This window comes from Sparus aurata, chromosome 10 (assembly GCF_900880675.1).
Source record: "Sparus aurata chromosome 10, fSpaAur1.1, whole genome shotgun sequence".
NCBI lineage: Eukaryota > Metazoa > Chordata > Actinopteri > Spariformes > Sparidae > Sparus > Sparus aurata.
The window spans coordinates 8,899,369-8,920,320 of NC_044196.1; the positions used below are offsets into that span (position 1 = coordinate 8,899,369).

A 20,952-nucleotide genomic window follows, 5' to 3' on the forward strand; every position below is an offset into this window, starting at 1 on the left:
ACATTTATTTTGGCTTATCCGGCTCCATCATTGCATTAGGTCATGTTATAATCCATTGTTTGAATGTGTAAACAAGCAGACTTATTTTGGTTTTGTGTATCTGTTAAATGGTGTGAGGTTAATAGTGTTTAGTTCACTTTCTTTCACTTTAGTGTCTGTAAATAATAACTAGCAGGGTTAGATCAGAAGAGTATTCTCAGGAATTAAGTTACTACTTAAAGTGTGATATGTCCAGATGAAACTACAGAGGGAAAGGTTGTTTATTTGATATATGTGTTTACATGTTGACAACATAAGATGATATGTATTTCTGTGAAAACGGGACATTAAATATGATTATACAAGTTATAACAAGATATTACAGATGCACTGGTTGATAAATATGGTGAATAATGTTCAATAAATAACGCCAGACGACCTGGAAGAGAGCAGCCACATCTCCAGTGTCTTATTTTGTTTTCCTGACTTTCAGGTCAAGGCTTTTAACTGCTACATTGGTGCTGTCCAGCAGTACCTGTAACAGTAACAGGAGCTCACCGTCTCATCCGTCTGTTATAATCCCAGAACTAACTGTCAACAGTCTGCCTCAACAATCAAGGTCCAGTTACAAGAGTAAAGATGGCACATTGGCATTTTGGGTAGCGTAGTAGAAGTGACATACCTGACATGAAATAGTGCCTAAAATGCCATAAAAGACCCCCACAAACAATAAGACCAACAGCCAGGAGAACCAGGAGAATCAGGAGAGCTGTGGTCCAGGATGGAAATCGTTCTGTGGGAAACAGAAACATAATGAACATGACCTTTGACCTTTATCTACAGTACTGACCTCAGACCTGTTTCTACAGCTGGTTTCAAGGATTTTGGCTGACCTTTGACCTGCAGCTGTACGTCTGTCACTCTCTGCTCATCTCCTAAGGCTCCTCTGACGGAACAGGTGTAGTTGCCGCTGTCAGAGAGACAGAGTTTTGTCAGTTTGAGGTTGAGGTCTCCACTTTCCAGAGCGTCGGCCATCATGGACGTTCGGCCTCTGTAAAGCTGGTTTTGGTCTCCAAGTTCATCACCTTCCTGCTGACTCTTGTGGATGGTTGAAGGATTGAGGTCGAAGCAACTCCACACCACTGAGGGGCCGTCCATATCAAAAGTGTGAAACTCACAGGGCAGCAGGACAAACTCCTCCCCCACATACAGCTCCACAGCTGAGGCATGCTGGGAAACTGTGAGGTCACACAGGTTAAATGACAGCAGCAGTCGAAGATGTGTGTTGATATCTGAGAATGTATCTACACTTTTACTATGATATCACGTCACACTATCAAACAGTCTTGTTAGTTAGGCAGTGGTTGAATGTTAACGGTAGCTTTTGTCTAACAGGAACTAATGGCTTATCAACTATGTTCATTTATGTTGAAATATTGCCTGATGTCTCTCTGGATTTTCATAAATAATGATTTGTCAGACTCTTTACATTTGTACAAGTTACAAACAAGAACACATCTGTACGATCAAAGCTTAAACTTCCCAACTTGACAGTGACATCAAAAGAAAATGGCCACTAGACAAAAAACAAGATGCAAGAAGTGCTGCTTTGTTGTGGACAACACTCCCTCTGGTGCTCATCAGTTTAAAGATGTTGTTTTTTCAGAATCGTAGAAAAAGTCTGAGGTACTCAAGAGCAGAGGTGTCAAAAGTACTCACATTTGGTACTTAAGTAGAAGTGTAGATACTTGTGTAAAAAATTACTCTAGTAAAAGTAGAAGTACTGATTCAGCTCCTTTACTCAAGTTAAAGTAAAAAAAAGTACAGGCTCTGAAATGTACTTAAGTACAGAAGTAAAAAATATTTTTTTCCGTCAATGATACACAATATCTCTTTTGATAATTCAACAAAACGAAAAGTTCTTGGCACACAAAATAGGATTTTTTTTTCCTTTATTAACAACCTGCACAGTTCTGGTACAGAGAAAAATAAATAAATCACTGGTCTGTTTGCTGCAAGTTAAATTTCAGACAGAATAATCAAGACTGAATTGACCAGAGGTCCTTATTAACACCTAGATAATTCAGGTTCATAACAGCTTTGGTACTCTCAATACTATACCTAACATATTACTTTTAACAGAATTTGTATCTTTTAACACTTTATATAGAAAAAAACCTTTGTTTTGACAGGCTTAATTTACGCCAATGTGCAAATCAGTTTTCCATTTCAGCAACAGAACTTAAAACATTATGATCAACATGGAAACTAGTTTAATGAAGTTGTTTTCCTTTGTGAGATATTCACTCATTTCTACAGGAATCCCAAAATTGTTTATTTAGCCGATCTGGTTCTCAAAGTTCTTTGAATCCAGGCATGTACTTTTGGTTCTGAAAATCAGTCCTGCAGTGCTGAAAAGCCTCTGGCAGGCAGCTGAGGCAGGTAGAGGTGTGTTGAGCTTCAGTGACACCTTGCAGACTGCTGGGAAAGATTTCAGGGGATCCATGTATCATCCGGGCAGGCCAGGTAGGACTTTAGCTTGGTTTCCCACAGTTTATGCTGCTTGGATAGGCCTTCATCTGAGGTCGACTTCCTCTTCAAGGAAGGTGCAGTGAGTATCTATCCAGGTGACTCACGTGCTTTCTGCAAGAGTGACAAAACACACAAATAAGACACAGACGTACACAAAGATAAGAGAAAAGTGGTTCACCTGACAGAATTGTTAGATAAATGTTTAACGTTGTCTTTGTGCGGAGTTGACGTACATGATTAACAACTATTGGCACACAGGGGACGTTAGCCTTCAGACCTTTCAGCTTAAAAGGCTTTTCTGACAGAACATGTATTTATTTTAACCTCAATCACCATTCAACCCCTAAACCTACCCAAGAGGGGCTTTTTGGCAGAGAGCCCTGAAGAGTAACATCTCACAACAGTGGCAAAATGGCAATTAAGGGAGGATTATTGGGTTGTTGTTTTTTTTTAACAGAGCACTAGCTAGTAGCTCTATACTATCAAAATAATGTGTTCCCATAGCATTGCTAACGTTGTAAACTGGCCTACAAGAAATGCTAAATGAGCTAATGATAACAACTGAAAATACACCTTACCTGCATGTGTTTATTCAGATTTGACGGAGAGTTCTTGAACGCCAGAAGCTCATAGTTTTTAGTTTGGCACAGGACAAAACGCATTCGCCATGAATCATTCTTGGAGCCGTCAACCTCAAACAGTTCTCTTAAATAAGGTCATGAATGGGGAATGTCTCGCTTCTCCGAATATGATGCGTCGTCGTTCCCTGGTTGGTTCACTTTCTTCCTCCATGTCGCTGCTGCAAGTTTTCTCTCTAACATAACCTGTAACTCATGGAGCTTCTCTCCACGGTTGACTTTCCCTCTCTAGGTACGTCTTATGTCGTGTCGTCAACCGCGGAGGAAAAAAAAAAAAAGTAACGAGCCTGTTTTGACAATGTAAAGAGTAGAAAGTAAAAACAATTGTTTTTAAATGTAGGGAGTAAAAGTAAAAAGTCGTCAGAAAAATAAATACTCAAGTAAAGTACAGATACCTGAAAACTCTACTTAAGTACAGTAACTAAGTATTTTTACTTTGTTACTTGCCACCTCTGCTCAAGAGGTTAATAATGTCAGGCCTGGACTGAAAGGAGGACCCAGATGCAGAGCAAGAACAGTTCAAGCAGGGTTTTATTCTGAAATTTCACTAATCTACTCTTAAGATAGAGTGACAAACCAATAGGCTATATAATTCTCTAGTGACCTGGCAAACAGTAAAATCCAGAAATAAAACGGAAAACAGCTACAGAAAAATAAATACACGGCCTATAAGACACATGAGGGTAATAGGAAACAATCAGGGATCAGGGGAGACGTCAGACTGGTGACACATGAGGAAGGGCAAGTGACCTGAAATGAGAGGAAAGTTACTTTTCAAAATAAAACATGAAATTCACGAGACAAAAAACCCAGGACGGACTATGCAGATAAGGTCAATTATCACAAGATCAGTATGAGCAGGTTGATTGTCACATAATCAGGCAGTTAAATCATAAGACTGAGCATGTTTACTAGAAAACAAGTCACAAAGAATATACATACACAAAATCTTCAAACTCAGAAAAGTATCAATTGGTCATTTCTCAAACGCCTAGAATAAGTTTTTCAGCCTTTTAAGTCCTCAGATGCCTTGGTAGGAAAAAAAAAAGGAAGAAGAGTCTAGTTCCCCATTCAGACGTGGGAAGCTTTCATTGCATAGAACCAGAGAAATTCTCTTTTTAATGTGTCTCCTCCCTGTAATGAGTTTTCGATACCTTCTATGCTGATAAAATTCTGCTTTATCTGACTTGTTATCAGGTTTAAGGCTCATAGATCTTTTACTGATCGTCAAGGTCTCTCTTAGTGCACAGAAACTAACACTTACAACTTATAACCCTAGTACAGATTACATGTGAGTAAATAAATATATATGCAACACATGGATTAATATAAAGTCTCTAACCATCCACAAAACATTTACTTTCATCTAGCAACTTTCTTCATATATGATGTCAAAGTTAGTAAGTTGTGACCAAACTTTTTCTGAGACTTTTCAAATTTCTGCTCTGACTCGAGGGGAAGTTTACATGAATTTTCTGCAGGCGTGAACTCATTTTCAGATTATTGTGACACCACATAAATGCACCATTATTCCTGGTGGATCTTCAGGTGACTCAGATATAAATCTGGTCTTGTTTGTGATTGTGTGGCTGCTTTAAAGTTCAACACCAGTAACAGCTGACAAAAACAGAATCAACTCAGCTGTCATCTTTCTCTCATTATTTAGTTCATTTGGTCTTAAAATACATGGTCTTAAAATTAAAAGCTTTTCCTTGCATCTATTAATTCCGTCTCACCATCACGACTTTAATGGAAGCAGCTAACACTCAGTGAAAACACAGGACTGATGTGGAGACACTTCATACAAATGAGAGAGAACCTGAGTGAATTTTACTCAGTGGGGAGAAACACAAGGTTCTGATCAGATCAGAGGGAGGAAGTTTATCTTACCGTGGACGAGGATCACAAACACCACAAACATCTTCATCCTCCAGTAAAAAAAGTAGTAGAACCACAAAGTCCTTCTTAACTCTGTTTCACACTAACACTGCAAAAACACATTCAGTTTACAGCAGTCAACACTTTCCTCCTCCTGATAATCCACTAACTGTGAGAAAACTTTAGTTTTACTTTAACCTGTTTCCACTTAAGCAGCTGTTGGAATGTAAAGTAACAGGCTGAGCAAGTTTTACACAAAGATTACTGTGATAGATTTGACTGTTGAGCAAATGTGCTTGGTTTTTAAAAAACATGTGTTCCCTGGTACACGGCCTCTTTTGTTCAATGTGTAGTGTTATTAGCTCATCTGTAGAGGGACCTCTAGAATCACAGGAAACACTGCAGAGCCTCCACCTGTCTTCCATTGGAAGTGATGATAATGACTTACTGCACCAATAGACTTCTGTTAATATATCTGAATAACTGTGTCTCAACATACAGGTGATTTTTAATAAGTTGGACCGCCAATATTTCTACGTAAACATGTTCCTTATAAGTTATAAGTTAAGTTATATATCGCCCTTGCTCCTCACATGGGGCACCATTATGGTTTACACTGCATCACACGAGTGACAATTATGTAGTACTCATGGAGCATTAAAAGGGAGTTTTAGGTTAAATTTGGCTATCAATAATATTTAATGATTATCAGGGATAATTATTAATTATGATAAATAATGAGATCCAATTTACACTAGATCACCTGAGGGCTAGATAAGATAAAGATAGCCAATTCAATAATTCAGTCTGAAAAAAGGGTACTACACTGTTTTATTACTCTGATTAACTTAATAACTACAACGAAACTTACCATAACAGCTGTAATGGTTGAAGGATTTCGGAGTTCTTGACAGTGTAAGTGTTGGCGTTATTCACTCTTGTAAAATATTAAATACATAGAGAGAAGGTTCAGAAGTCTTTTCATTTAACACAAAGATGAAAACACACAATTACCACCTGACCTGAGATCACAATAACACCCAAAACATGAACAAACACAGAAATGTTATATAATCAATAAGCAGATAATGACTGACATCACGTCTCATAGCATCAGGTGTTGTTCCTCAAGCCAACATCTGTTTAAGACTGGTGGCTTGATTTTGAGGACATGGACAGGATTTCTTGACAGAAGTTTTAAGAGAAACTAAATATAAATAATTTAAGTGTTCAGAATGACTGACGGCTTTTTGCAGTGATAAAAATGGTTTAACTAGGTCATTAAAGTGGAAAACTGTGCAAGTACATTAGAAAACAGGTGGAAGTATGGAACATAATGAGTGACATAATTAAACATTAGTGTCAAGTGTCTCTTCCAGAGTGAGACCTCTGTCTGAGCTCAAATGATCAGAGCTACATGGCCACTGAAAGTCTAAAGAAAATCAAGAGCATCTTTCAGTCCAAATCACCGAGCTGATCAACATGTGACATCACACACAGATATCAATAGTAACCAATAGTCATCAGAGTCAGAGTGAATGAGAAGCTGATACAGCTTCATGTTGTCATCCATGGTCCATCAGCTCCTTCACCTCCATTGTCTCTGGATGGTTGTTTGTCTCAGAGACAAACAACCATCCAGAGACAAACAACCAACCTGAGACAAACACAAAGACTGACCTCTGACCTATATCTTCATACTTACCATTTAAGTTTTCCATATCATGGTTACTCCTCTACTATTATAAACGGTACACCTGTATGTACCTGTGTCTGAGTGTTTGGGGTTTTTCAGGGTCAGACTGAGGTCTCCAGTTTCCAGCAGGTCTCTCTTCATCTCTGCCCGGTCTCTGTAAACCTGGTCCTGTTCTTTAAGCTGGTCAGAACTGTGCTGATACACATGGACTATCATTGTGGGTTTGGGATCATTACATGGTCAGGTGTAGTTTTGAAGGGCAGCTGGACAGACTCCACCCCCTCCTCCACCTCCACCTGACAGTCTGAGAGGACAACAAACCACAACATCAGCTGTAAAGACAGCAGAAGCAGTTTTTAATAACTTTGTTGAATTATCACAACATTGTACAGAAACCTGATGGATGGACAGAACCAGATGAGACCAACAGGTAGCAGAGGACAGAAATATATTAATTAAAACCAGGTTTATAAATTGTTGGAAATGATCAGAATCTTGAAGGAGATTTTTTTTGGTCCATGTTATACTTCACTGTATTGTTTCATCTCGGGACATTTACATTCAGGGTCCAAGGGTCACTTTTAATGTAATTTTTAACATTGAATATTATGTGCAGAACTGGATAAAGTTTGCCACATGTAGGTATTTATAATAATAACAAAAACACATTCAGGAAGTGTTGAAGCCTCTCATGTCTAATGTTGTGAGAGCAGGTAAAATTGAGTTGACCAATCAGAGAGCAGCTGACTGGAGCCTGGAGATGAAGCATTTCAGGGGAACATCTACAATTCTGAAAAACAAGGTATAACTGAAAAAATGTTTTTAACCTTCCGTCATTATGCTGTAATTAACACTTCTTATTAATGTCAATAAGCATCTATTAGTTTTATATCTGTAATACGTTAGTCTTATTGAAGGCCTCATTACCAATAAACTAACACTTATTAGGATTATTATTATCAAACGTTGCCCTGTAGAGTATATATAGAGTCTGAGCATGTTCGTACCTCTCATGAGTGTCTCCGTGACCATGGATGACAGATTTGTAGTGTCCTTATCAGCTTTCGTCAGAGTCCAGTTGCCCTGAGTTTCACACCTGAGAGAAAAACACACAGAGAAAAATAAACTGATAGACACTTCATGCTCAGATTAAGATTCAAGGAATATGTTAATGAAGGTAAGTTTGATGTTAATAATAAACTCAGGTTGAGGAATGTTTACTTGAGCACACGTTTGGTCTTGTAGAAGGTGGTTCTGAGGTTGGAGGTGACTTCCTTGGTGGTTTTGTTTATGTGCACATGGGGCAGCAACACGTCCTCCCTCTCCAACACAGGAAGTGGCGGACTCTCCAAGACATTATTCACAACTGCACAGAGAGAGACAGTCTTTAATTTTATCAAGATCCATAGTCAAAAAGTGACTGACAGCCCAATCAAACAGATTGATCCGCTATCTGGGAAGTTGGATCAGTTCTGGTCCTGATGTTGATTGTTTCATCTTTGATCTGAATTCTTTCTGCAGAGGAGACAGAGGACAGTTGGACAGAGACAACCAACCACAGACAAACACAAAGACTGACCTCTGACCTGTATCTTCATACTGACCTTTGACTCCAAGCAGCACTGTTTTCCATATCACGATTTCTCCTCTGCTGTCATACGGTGCACCAGTATGTCCCTGTGTCTGTGTGTTTGGGGTTTTTCACTGTCAGACTAAAGTCTCCAGTTTCCAGCGGGTCTTTATTCAACTCTGTCCGGTCTCTGTAAACCTGGTCCTGTTCTTCAGTCTGGTCAGAGCCTTGCTGATACATGTGGACTGTCTTTGTTGGTTTGGGATCATGACGTATCCACTCCATACTAGTATCATCAGGCAGTTCAGCTGTCGTTTTGAAGGGCAGCTGGACAGACTCCACCCCCTCCTCCACCTCCACCTGACAGTCTGAGAGGAGAGCAAACCACAACATCAGCTGTAACGATTTTTAATAATTTTACTGAATTATTACAACATTGTACAGAAACCTGATGGACAGAAACAGATGAGACCAGCAGGTAACAGAGGACAGAAATAAAATAATTAAAACCAGGTTGATAAATGTTGGAAATGATCAGAATCTTGATGGTGTCGTGATTTTCTTTTTTCCATGTTATTTGAACAGTAATTTTTCATCTTGTGACATTTACATTTATTCATGTTTTTAGGTAATAAGTCTATCAGGGTCCAAGGGTCACTTTTAATCTTATTTTATTTTGGCAATGGGGGAAGTGAACCCTATCAAAATGTATCCTACTGATTATTGATGATGGTAAATTTCTAACATAAAAACTGAAGCCTACAGATTTGTTTTTAATAAACAATTTAAAATTTCTGACAAATATGTTTAGAGGGAAACTGCCTGGATTCTGTTCGCTGACAGCATTTTTTAACGGCCAGGAAGTTTAAAACTCATGTTTCACTCAGACATTGTAGGTCAGAGGTCGAGTCCTCCATGTTTTCTCTTTAGATACTAAAACACTTACAGGATCAGGAAAGGTGGCTTTGGTTCGATATAAAAGTCCTTCATGAATGACAGTTTTGCAGTACTCACCTTTGACCTTGAGCTCCACTTTTTTCCTCATCAGGATGATACCCCCCCTACAGTAGATCGTGCAGGTGTAAAGGTCTCTGTCTATGTCTGTGGGGTATTTCAGGGTCAGACTGAAGTCTCTAGTTTTCAGCTGGTTTCTCTTCATTTGAGTTCGGCCTGAGCAAATTTTATTCTGCCCTCTAGACAGAGAGCCATGCAGATACACATGGACCTTCAAGTTGTTACCGTCTGTCCACTCGGCTCTGACATTCTTTGGAAGGGGAATTATGGTTTTGCAGGGCAGCCTGACAGACTCCACTCCTGAATCTACCTCCACCTGGTCGACTGAGATGACAACAAACCACAACAGCTGTAAAGACGGGAACAGGAACTGTGATGTTAACAGGAGCTCACTGTCTCATTCTTCTGTTGTAATCCCAGAACTGACTGTCTGTTGCCTCAACAATTGTGTTCTTGTTACAAGACTAAAGATGACAACTATGGTAAATTTTTTTAGGTAGTGTAGTAGAAGTGACGTACCTGACATGAAACGGTGTCGAAAATGCACTAAATAACCAACACAAACAATAAGACCAACAGCCAGGAGAACCAGGAGAGCTGTGGCCCAGGATGGAAATCGTTCTGTGTGAAACAGAAACATAATGAACATGAACTTTGACCTTTATCTACAGTACTGACCTCAGACCTGTATCTACAGCTGGTTTCAAGGATTTTGGCTGACCTTTGACCTGCAGCTGTACGTCTGTCACTCTCCGTTCTCCTCCTGACCCTTTTCTCACGGTGCAGGTGTAGGTGCCGCTGTCAGAGAGGTGGAGTTTTGTCAGTTTGAGGCTGAGGTCTCCACTGTCCAGAGCGTCGGCCATCATGGATGTTCGGCCGCTGTAAAGCTGGTTTTGTTCTCCAAGTCCATCACCTTCCTGATGACACAGGTGGATGGTTGGAGGCTTGAGATCACAGCGGCTCCACACCACTGAAGGGTCAATTAAGTCAGCAGTGTTAAACTCACAGGGCAGCAGGACAAACTCCTCCCCCTCATACAGCTCCACAGCTGAGGCATGCTGGGAAACTGTGAGGTCACACAGGTAGAGAGGTTACATTTCAGCAGCAGGCCATGACAGTGAATATTAGATTAGAGGGAGGAAGTTTATCTCACCATGTGCTAGGATCACACAGAGGTTTCAAGCTGACTGTTTTGTGTTTTTTGTTAGTGGTCCAAGGTGACAGGTGACAGTGTTAGAAATATAATGTGAACCAATACTCAGTACTTCAGTACTACCATCCATTAAAAAAACAAAAATAAATAAATACTTAATTATGTTAATGGTTAACTAAAGTTAAAGCTAAAAGTATTCTTATTAACGTAGAAGTAAGGATTAGGAATAGGTGTAACCTACACAATGTATTTAGTTATCGCTGTTTAATCATCATTTTAATGAGAGATACTTCTTACTTATGTTTTGCAATAGATACAAGATATTATTTATATGAAGCCCACTTAGCAAGCATAAGTGACCTACATATGCAAGGTCAAACCACTTATACTTATCTAAAGTAACAATTTAAATGGAAGAAACACCTTACCTCACTGGAGTCACTACTGATACTGGCTGCCATCACTGTTAAAATAGTTAGTTTTAATCAAAAAAAGAACAATAATAAATAAAATAAATGTAGAGAGAAGAAGAAGAAAGAGGAACAGAGAGACAGAGACTCTACCTTCCTTCCTCCTGTTCTGGCTTGGCTCCAGAAACACTCACACCCTCTTGACAGTGTTCGCCGATGATGTCAGGACTTCTCAGAATTTGATTGGACGCAGTGGTGACTCTGGGGGAGGCCGGGGCAACCCCTGAAAACTTATTGGCCACCCGAGATCTCATAGGCCAAGGTCGTCAACACAAGAAACAAGAGAAATGCTGTCAATCAATAATGACAGCTGAGAAGCTGATTTGGGGCCAATTTTACATTTTTAACTCACACAGTCATGGTCGTACTGAGGCTGTGAGAGATGATTTCTGGTCAGTGGTCGTTTGGCTATAGAGGTCTGATAGGTGAGCCATGAGAGATGAGCACGTTGCATCTGCTGCTGCTGCTGCTGCTGGTTCCGGTCCAGTCCAGTCTTTAATGAAACCTGAGGACGGTCACAGTGACAACTTCAAATGCTGGGGAAAAACGCTGAACTCTGTCGATTGAGAGGTAATCTAATGTTTAGTTATGTCGTAGTTCCCTCTGAATTTGTAGGAAAACTTTATCTAGCACTAAGTGGCAGCTAAAAGACGAAGTACACTGCACTAGTTAGTTTAGCAGTCTGCAAACCAAGTTAAGCATTTAACGTCAGTGTTTTTTTGTTTTTGATTGTTATTTGGATACCGCCATGAAATATGAACGGCTGTTTTCTGGACTGAAGGCTGAGGGTGTTTTTTGCAGATGTGTGTTTTCAGTAGAGCTAATGTTATTTTTGACCAACAAGTGTGTGAAATATAGTGTGACAGTCTAGATTTAAGTAGCTATAAAACAAGTTATTTATTTGCTCTGTGATTTCGAGACTGTTTAAAGACTTTTTCTCTTGCACTTACTGTTTGTATCAATTAGCTCATCTTCACAGTTCACATGTTTTTAGACGTTTAAATAGGCAGAGGCGGAGCAAATTGCATTCAAATGCCACAAATGCTTAAGATGCAGTATGTGTTGATTGTGTTATTAAAAGTGATCGAACCTTTGTAGATACTATAAAAGGACAAAATTAGGCACATTGTTGACACCTCCTTTCTTTTTGACATATTTATGGAGTCAAAGCTGTTATTTAAGGGGTTCCAGAGGCCCACCAACACCTGTACACACTGATTCCAACCCAATTTGACAATAATCCTGCTTGACATTTGTAGTTATAGCTATTACTCTAAAGTAAATTGACTGACTGATTGATTGATTGCTCCCCCTGCACAGGATGGTAGGTCATGCTTGGATAGTTTGAATTTACCATGAAGGCTCACATTCAAGTTGTTTCACTCCAGTTATACAATTACAACTTTCTGAAACATCAATACGCAAAAACAATAGTTAAAACAGTTGTAAAAGACAGAAGAACAATAATTAAATGTGCATAATACATAAATACTAGGGCTGTCAAAGTTAACGCGTTAATCGCGCGTTAATGCAACTTCCTTTTAACACCGTTAATTTTTTTAACATTAATTTTCCGTTGCCACGGAAACAGCCCAGGTGGGAACATCAGCAGTAAAAGTAACAAGGTGAGTTTTTATCCGCCATTTTGTCTCTGAAGTCTGGTTAACGGGTCAGTTTACAGAGATTTTTGTCACTGATGGTAGCCTCAGATTATAGTCACCTTATGTATGTAAATAATAATGTGCATGCGTATAATTAATCAAGTAAAAGTAGCAAAAGAGACAAAAGACAGTCTTGCATTAGAAACTTCAAGTACAAGCATGTATACACAAAATGTAGTTAAGTACAGGATCTAAAGTAAAACTACTTACATGGCTAAAAACAAAGAAATAGAAATTAACTGTAGGTGTCGTGTTCTTATATTTTAGATTACTGGATGATGCATGTGTATCATAATAAACATTAATTGTTGGTGGAGGTAGTTTAATGCCATTTAGTGGTACATTTTTACAATATATATGATTAAACATAAAAAGTCTTTCAGGAAGGTTTAATCCAGCTGTTACTCTGAACTTGTACTGGTGTGTGTGTGTGTGTGTGTGTGTGTGTGTGAGAGAGGTGATGCTAGGTTAGATGCAGATGGTTAGTTGCATGCAGAGACTCTGAGTCTGTATGAAGCATCAATAGACTACCGTCAAATTAGCCATCTATGAAAGCAAACCTGTCTTTCTTCTGTCACGCTGATGAATATCAAACCTTTCTTTAACTCTAATGTTTGTTTTTCTGCTCATCGCCCTGAAACACTCTCATTGGTTCATGTGATTTCACTCCAAGCTCTGTGATGGTTGGCTTGTTTAAGCTTTGTTAAATAAACAAAAGCATATTTCTGTGTGTGTTTTCTTTTACCTCATTTTGTTGATGTCAGTTGTGTTATGTTGGTAAAACAAACTCAAACTCAAAACTCCTGTTGTGATTCTATCTTATCAGTTAGCGTTGATGTAGTGGGAGACTACCTTCCTTATCTGTCCAAATGTTTCACTATCTGTCCCTGGAAATTTGCTTGAAAATAAAGTCCAAATCAGAGGCGAAGCAGCAGGTCTTCAGTCCAAAATGAAGGAAACATAAATCAATGAGGTAACCCGGGATAACTGAGATTTCTCCCTGATTTTATACCTGTGGTCAAGATCGCCCTCTTGGACCACCCCCCTTTGTCATGATCACACGAGACCTGTCATCTACAATACTGATTTTTGAATGTGTTCTTTAAAAGCCTACAAAGTGTCTCACCCAGGCCCCTATCCGTGGTCTTGGGTGAGCTGTGGCTGCACCTGTTGCTCATTCATTTCAACATTGTTATTATAAAGGGTGAATCAAACATTGGTCTTTTTATCAGGCTCAAAACTCGTTATTAGAACACAGTTGGGACTGCATGGGATATTCCCAAATCTATTTATATGCATGATCATGACCCAGTTGCCGATTTGTCACTACATTGACATTTTCACATTTGCCATGAAATCATTAATCTGAGTGATATGTAACTTAACTCTTATAATTACTTCCGTCATCACACAGGTATAAAATATGCCTCTGTCTGAGCTCAAGGGAACAGAACTACAAGTGGCCTTCATGGATACCGAATGTCTAAAAAAAAAAAAAAAGAACATGTTTCAGTCCAAATCACAGAGCTGATCAACATGTGACATCACACACAGATACCAATAGTAACCAATAGTGATTGTATAGAAGCTGATACAGCGTCATGTTGTCATCCATCGTCCATCAGCTCCTTCACCTACATTGTCTCTCTGATCGAAAGTCGGATCAGATCAATAGTCAGAGTGACAAACAGACCAATCAAACAGATAGATCCTCCATCAGAGGAGTTGGATCAGTTGAGCTGCTTCTGGTCCTGATGTTGATTGTTTCATCTTTGGTCTGAATTCTCTCTGCAGAGGAGACAGAGGACAGTTGGACAGAGACAAACAACCAGAAACAAACACAAAGACTGACCTCTGACCTGTATCTTCATACTGACCTTTGACTTCAAGCTGCACTGTTTTCCATCTCACAGTGTTTCCTCTCCAGTCGTAGACAGTGCACCTGTATGTCCCTGTGTCTGTGTGTTTGGGGTTTTTCAGGGTCAGACTAAAGTCTCCAGTTTCCAGCAGGTCCTTCCTCATCTTTGTTCGGTCCCTGTAAACCTGGTTCTGTTCTTCAGGCTGGTCAGAGCCGTGTGGATATATGTCGACTGTCACTGTGGGTTCGGGATAAATACGTTCCCACTCCACTTTAGTATCATCAGGCAGTTCAGCCATCGTATTGAAGGGCAGCTGGACAGACTCCACCCCCTCCTCCACCTCCACCTGGCAGACTGAGAGGACAACAAACCACAACATCAGCTGTAAAGATTTTTAAGCACTTTATTGAACCATCACAAAACTGTACAGAAACATGATGACAGAACCAGATGAGACTAGCAGGTAACAGTGGACAGAACGATAAGAATTAAAACCAGGTTGATAAATGTTGGAAATGATCAGAGTCTTGATGGCGTCGTGATTTTTTTTTTTTTTGTTCATGTAATACTTCACAGTAATGTTTCATCTTATGACATTTACATGTATTCATGTTTTTAGTTAATATGTCTATCAGGGTCCAAGGGTCGCTTTTAATATTATTTTGTTTTGGCTTTGGGGGAGGTGAACCCTCACAACATCTCTCCTACTGATTATTGGTGATGGTGATTTTTTTTAACATGAAACCTGGAGCCTCCAAAAATTTGTTTTTAATAAACAATTAAATGCTTCTGAAAAATATGTTTAGAAGGAAACTGTCTGGATTCTGTTCGCTGACAGCATTTTTTAATCGGTCAGGAAGATTTAAACTCATGTTTCACTCAGAGGCCATAGGTCAGAGGTTGAGTCCTCCGTGTTTTCTGTTTAGATACTAAAACACTTACAGGATCAGGAAAGGTGGCTTTGGTTCAATATAAAAGTCCTTTATGGATGACAGTTTTGCAGTACTCACCTTTGACCTTGAGTGCTACTTGTTTCTTCATCCGGATGTTTCCCTCCCTGCAGTAGATCGTGCAGGTGTAAAGGTCTCTGTCTATGTCTGTGGGGTATTTCAGGGTCAGACTGAAGTCTCTATTTTTCAGCTGGTTTCTTTTCATCTCTGTTCGGCCTCTGTAAACCTGATGCTGCTCTTCAGGCAGAGAGATATTCTGGTACACGTGGACCTTCATGTTGTATCTGTTTGTCCACTCAACTCTGACATTCTTCGGCAGGTGAATTATGGTTTTGCAGGGCAGCTGGACAGACTCCACCCCTGAATCCACCTCCACCTGGTAGCCTGAGAGGACAATGAACAACATCAGCTGTAAAGACAGGAGCAGGAACTGTGATGGTAACAGGAGCTCACCGTCTCATTCTTCTGTTGTAATCCCAGAACTAACTGTCGACAGTCTGCCTCAACAATCGAGGTCGAGACAAAAGATGACAACAATTGGGATTTTGGGTAGTGTTGTAGAAGTGACGTACCTGACATGAAATAGTGCCGAAAATGCACTAAAAGGCTCCCCAAAACAATAAGACCAACAGTCAGGAGAACCAGGAGAGCTTTGGCCCAGGATGGAAATCGTTCTGTGGAAAACAGAAACATAATGAACATGACCTTTGACCTTCATCTACAGTCGTGACCTCAGACCTGTATCTACAGCTGGTTTCAAGGACTTTGGCTGACCTTTGACCTGCAGCTGTACGTCCGTCACTCTCCACTCGTCTTCGAAGGCTCGTCTGACGGTGCAGGTGTAGTTGCCGCTGTCAGAGAGGCTGAGTTTTGTCAGATTGAGGCTGAGGTCTCCACTTTCCAGAGCGTCAGCCATCATGGATGTTCGGGCGCTGTAAATCTGGTTTTGATCTCCAAGTTCATCACCTTCCTGCTGACGCTTGTGGACAGTTGAAGGATTGAGATCGAAGCGACTCCACACCACTGAGGGGCCGTCCATGTCAAAAGTGTGAAACTCACAGGGCAGCAGGACAAACTCCTCCCCCTCATACAGCTCCACAGCTGAGGCATGCTGGGAAACTGTGAGGTCACACAGGTAGAGAGGTTAAATTACAGCAGCAGTCCAAGATGTGTGTCGATATCTGAGAACTTATTCACACTTTTACTATCATGACACATCACACTATCAAACAGTCTTGTTAGCTAGGAAGTAGTTGAATGCTAACGGTAGCTGTTGTCTAACAGGAAGTAATGGCTTATCAACTGTGTTAATTTATGTTGAAATATGGCCTGATGTCTCTCTGGATTGTCACTCATCATGATTTGTCAGAGTCCTTACATTTATACAGTTGGAAACTAGAACACATCTGTACAACGAAGCTTACTTCCTAATCTGACTGCGACATCAAACGATAATGGCCGCTGTTTGAATAGGAGGACTTTGCTTCATTGAGGAATTGTTCACCACAGAAATGCACCATTATTCCTTGTGCATCTTCAGGTGACTCAGACATAAATCTGGTCTTGTTTCTGATTGTGTGGCTGCTTTAAAACCCCATCCGCAGAGTTTAACGCCAGTAACAGCTAACAAAAACAAAGTCAACTCAGCTGTCATCTTTCAATCTGTATAAAAGTTAAGAAGAGAAATGGGGAGACAGTTCTGATCCACCAGCAGAGGTAGAAACAGAGTTGTAAAAGAGGTGAATCAACATCAGGGCTACTTGGTTTGGTGTCAAAAACGGGGTGAATAAGTGAGTGAATAAGTGAATAAGTGGCACAATTGTGGAATCTGTGTAAAAGGGCACAATGTTAAGATTTACTTTATTATTTGATTCAATATGATGATTAAATGGGTGTGTTAACACATCTCTCCATCATGTCTTCAATGGGAGCAGCTAACACTCAGGGAAAAGGCAGAGCTGATGTGGAGACGCTTCATTCATATGAGATGTGATGTTCACTTTGATATAACAATTTTGGCTGCTTTGTTTCAGTCTTTAAGAAATGATATTCAGGTGTTGTGGTTGGAAAGGTGTTTACTGTCTATAATAAAATAAATATCCTCCTCTCCCATGTGCAGACTGTATGCTGCTAAAAATCATCTCAAACTTTAACTGAATGCAGCCCAACATTTACCTTAACATGTGATGCTGCTGTGTGAAAAAGTTTTTTAATTTAAATACTTGATTATAATCTATAAGAATGTCACTGATGAAAGTAGATCAGAGACACTTATCATAAGATAAGTGACGATCAGATCAGAGGGAGGAGGTTTATCTTACCATGCACGAGGAACACAAACACCACAAACATCTTCATCTCCTGCAAAAATTAAAATTTAAAACATTATTTAATCTGCTTCTCTTTTCAAACATTCAGTTTTACAGCCAGTTGTCACGTTCTTCCTCCTAAACATCAACTGCCAATGTTACACAATTTTAATTTTACTTATATGCTTCCACAGCAGCTTTTGGAATTTAAAGAAACAGGCTGAGTAGCTTTCACACAATAGATTAATAAGGCTGCTAATCACTGTTAACATAGTTGGTACTAAAAATATCTTCTGTATTAAGGACTACTATTTTTCAAGTTGCAGTGTTGTCAGCTGGTCTTTAGGGGGAAATCTAGGATCACACTAAACAGTGCAGTGATTTGACCTGCATTCGATTGGAAGCTATTTAAATGTATCTGAATAATGAAGACATTTCTATGCACCAACCAAGTTGGAGCTCATACCGGCGCATCAATAGACAAATAATAATATGAAGCAATAACAGGTAAAAAAAAACAAAAAAAAAACATACTTTTTGTGCAGATGAAGACACGCTTTATATTAAATGTTAGTTATGATATACAAAGAATGCTGCTGCCAAAAGTTTTCAGTTTTAGCCAAAATGTAGAATAATTATGTATGTATATTTTTATGCACACTTCAATTTGATACAAAATTTACTTTTCTCTAGCTGACGTGAAAGAAAAGATGTAAAAAAAAAAAAAAAGTACGTTATGTCCCTACCAAAAAACAAAATGCTAAAATAATATAAGCACTAATACGTCTCTGGAATTCATTTTTTATAAAAAAAAATAATGATGATACGTCATGCAGTCACAGGTTGGGTCAGAATATTATGCAGTTTAGAAGGAGTGACAATGGTTTTATGAATTAAAAAATGTTCACTGTGCACAACTTGAAGTGAACGGCACATCTAAATATGACTCAAAGTGTTTGAACGGTACAAACACAGCTGAAAATCCACTGAACATTATTGTAACTTAGCCACTTTTCACACACAGATTGTAAACTCAGGTTAACCCCAGCCCTGGTCTATATGATCCACACTGCACTTTTACTAGTCCTGGGTTAACTGTTAACTGTTAGAGCTCACAAGTGCTGTACAGTTAAACTGAACTTTCTAGAATGTTGTGTTAACTACTCTGATTACTTTGTAATAATGATAATAATAATACATTTTATTTCTATAAGAACCTTTCAAAACCAAAGTTAAAAGTGCTTCACAGAATATAATTGTATACAGTACAAGAAAGACAAATTAAGCAATAAAATGCAATAAAATCACATGCTTCAAATAAAACAATATCGGTGCAAAGAGCAGTAACAAGAAATATAAAAAACAGAGATAAGACAAAATGTCAGAGAGCAAGGTTAAGACTTTGAAAATACATTATGCAAATCCTCGTCTGTACAGGTGTGTTTGTAAAAGCTTTTGAAATTATGGCCCTAACTCAGCTGCTCTGATATTTAGAGTTTGTTCCACAGTGCTGGATCAAGAACCTTAAAAGCACAGCCATGGTGGTGTAAACAGGATTTGATTAACTGATCTGAGGAGTCTTAAAGCAGAATAAGGGATGAGTAATTCTGAGATGTAAAGTTGTTCAAAACCATTTAGGGCTTTAATAGTATCTGTAAAATGTTGAATTGAATTCTGTAACGAATTACTAACCAGTGAAATTCAGCCAGCACTGGGGTGATGTGGTTTCTGTGCCGAGTGTAAGTGAGGAGCTTGGCTGCTGTATTTTGTTTTTACTGTAGACGAACAACTGTTGCTTTGTTCCGACAGGTGATAATGAGTTAAAGTAATCTAGACGGGAGAAAATGAGGGTGTAGATGAGTTGTTCAACAATATTTCTGGGTAGCACTGGTTTGACACTGGCAATTATTTTGATTTTTAAATAACAACTTCTAACCAAAATGTTAATGCGTTGATTGAATTTGAGATGGTGATCGAAAACAACACCCAGGTTTCTAGCTGATTGTTTTTGTTTTTTGTTAGTGGTCCAAGGTGACGGGTGACAGTGTTAACAATACAATTAGGAACAATAACAAGTACTTCAGTACCAAAATCCATTTTATTTGAAAGATTTCAGTGAAAACTTAATTGAATTAATACTTTACTACAGTTATTGTTGTTAACATAGAAGCAAGGATTAGGAATAGGTGTAACCTACATACTGTATTTAGTTTTAGGTGTTTAATTATCATTTTAATGACAGAAACTTCGTACTTGTGTTTTGCGATGGATACAAGATATAATTAATATGTAGCCCACTACCGAGCATAAGTAACCTACCTATGCTAGGTAGAACCACTTACACATACTTAAAGTGACAATTTAAATGGAAGAAACAGGGCACTTACCTCACTGGAGTCACTACTGACTGTTAGTGTAGTTAGTTTTAATTTAAAAAGAATCAGAAGTTGATAAATGTAGAAAGAAGAAGAAGAGAGGGCGAGAGAGGTAGAGGAACAGAGAGAAAGAGAGAGAGAGAGAGAGAGAGAGAGAGAGAGAGAGAGAGAGAGAGAGAGAGAGTGACTCTACCTTCCTTATTCCTGTTCTTGCTTGGCGCTAAAAACACTCACGCCCTCTTGGCAGTGTTCGACGATGACATCAGGACTTCTCAGATTCTGATTGGCCGGCCGGGGCTCCGCTTTGAATGCCCTCGAGCTGAGCCCCCCGGTCTCAACAGTCACAGCGCGAGGCCGAGTGACCACTGGAGGCACCTGCTGGACACCTGTTGCCACGGAAACAGGCCAAGCAGGAACATCAGCATTAAAAGAAGGCAAAACTCAACAAGGTGAGTTTTTATCCACCATTTTGCCTCTGATGTCCTGTCAGCTGCTGTGTTTATAGAGATATTTTCCACTGATGTGGTCTCACAGTTTATAGTCACCTTATGTCTGTTAATAATAATGTGCAGAGTATAATTAATCAGGTAAAAGTAGCAGAAGAGACGGCATTAAAAACTTTCAAGTAAAAGCATATGCGTACAAAATGTAGTTAATATACAGGAACTAAAGTATAACTACATATTCAGCCAAAATAAATAAAACAATAAAACAAATAAATGATAATTAACTAAAGTGTTGTACTGTTATATTTTACATTACTGGACGATGCATGTATCATAGCTTATATATATATATATATATATATATATATATATACATATATATATATTTATATATATATACATATATATATATATATATATGC

At 39.0% G+C, this 20,952-nt stretch overlaps 1 protein-coding gene across 1 annotated transcript; it reads right to left on the reverse strand.

Annotated features, from left to right (window-relative positions):
- Positions 1–13,527: 13,527 nt before the first annotated feature.
- On the reverse strand, positions 13,528–17,758 carry LOC115589342 (uncharacterized). Its single transcript, XM_030430186.1, has 6 exons — positions 17,722–17,758; positions 16,175–16,519; positions 15,973–16,074; positions 15,461–15,637; positions 14,469–14,804; positions 13,528–14,379 (listed from the first exon to the last, which is right to left on the reverse strand). Exons 1-6 carry the CDS (start codon positions 17,756–17,758, stop codon positions 14,288–14,290), a joined length of 1,089 nt encoding a protein of 362 aa, XP_030286046.1. The 3' UTR covers positions 13,528–14,287.
- Positions 17,759–20,952: the final 3,194 nt, after the last annotated feature.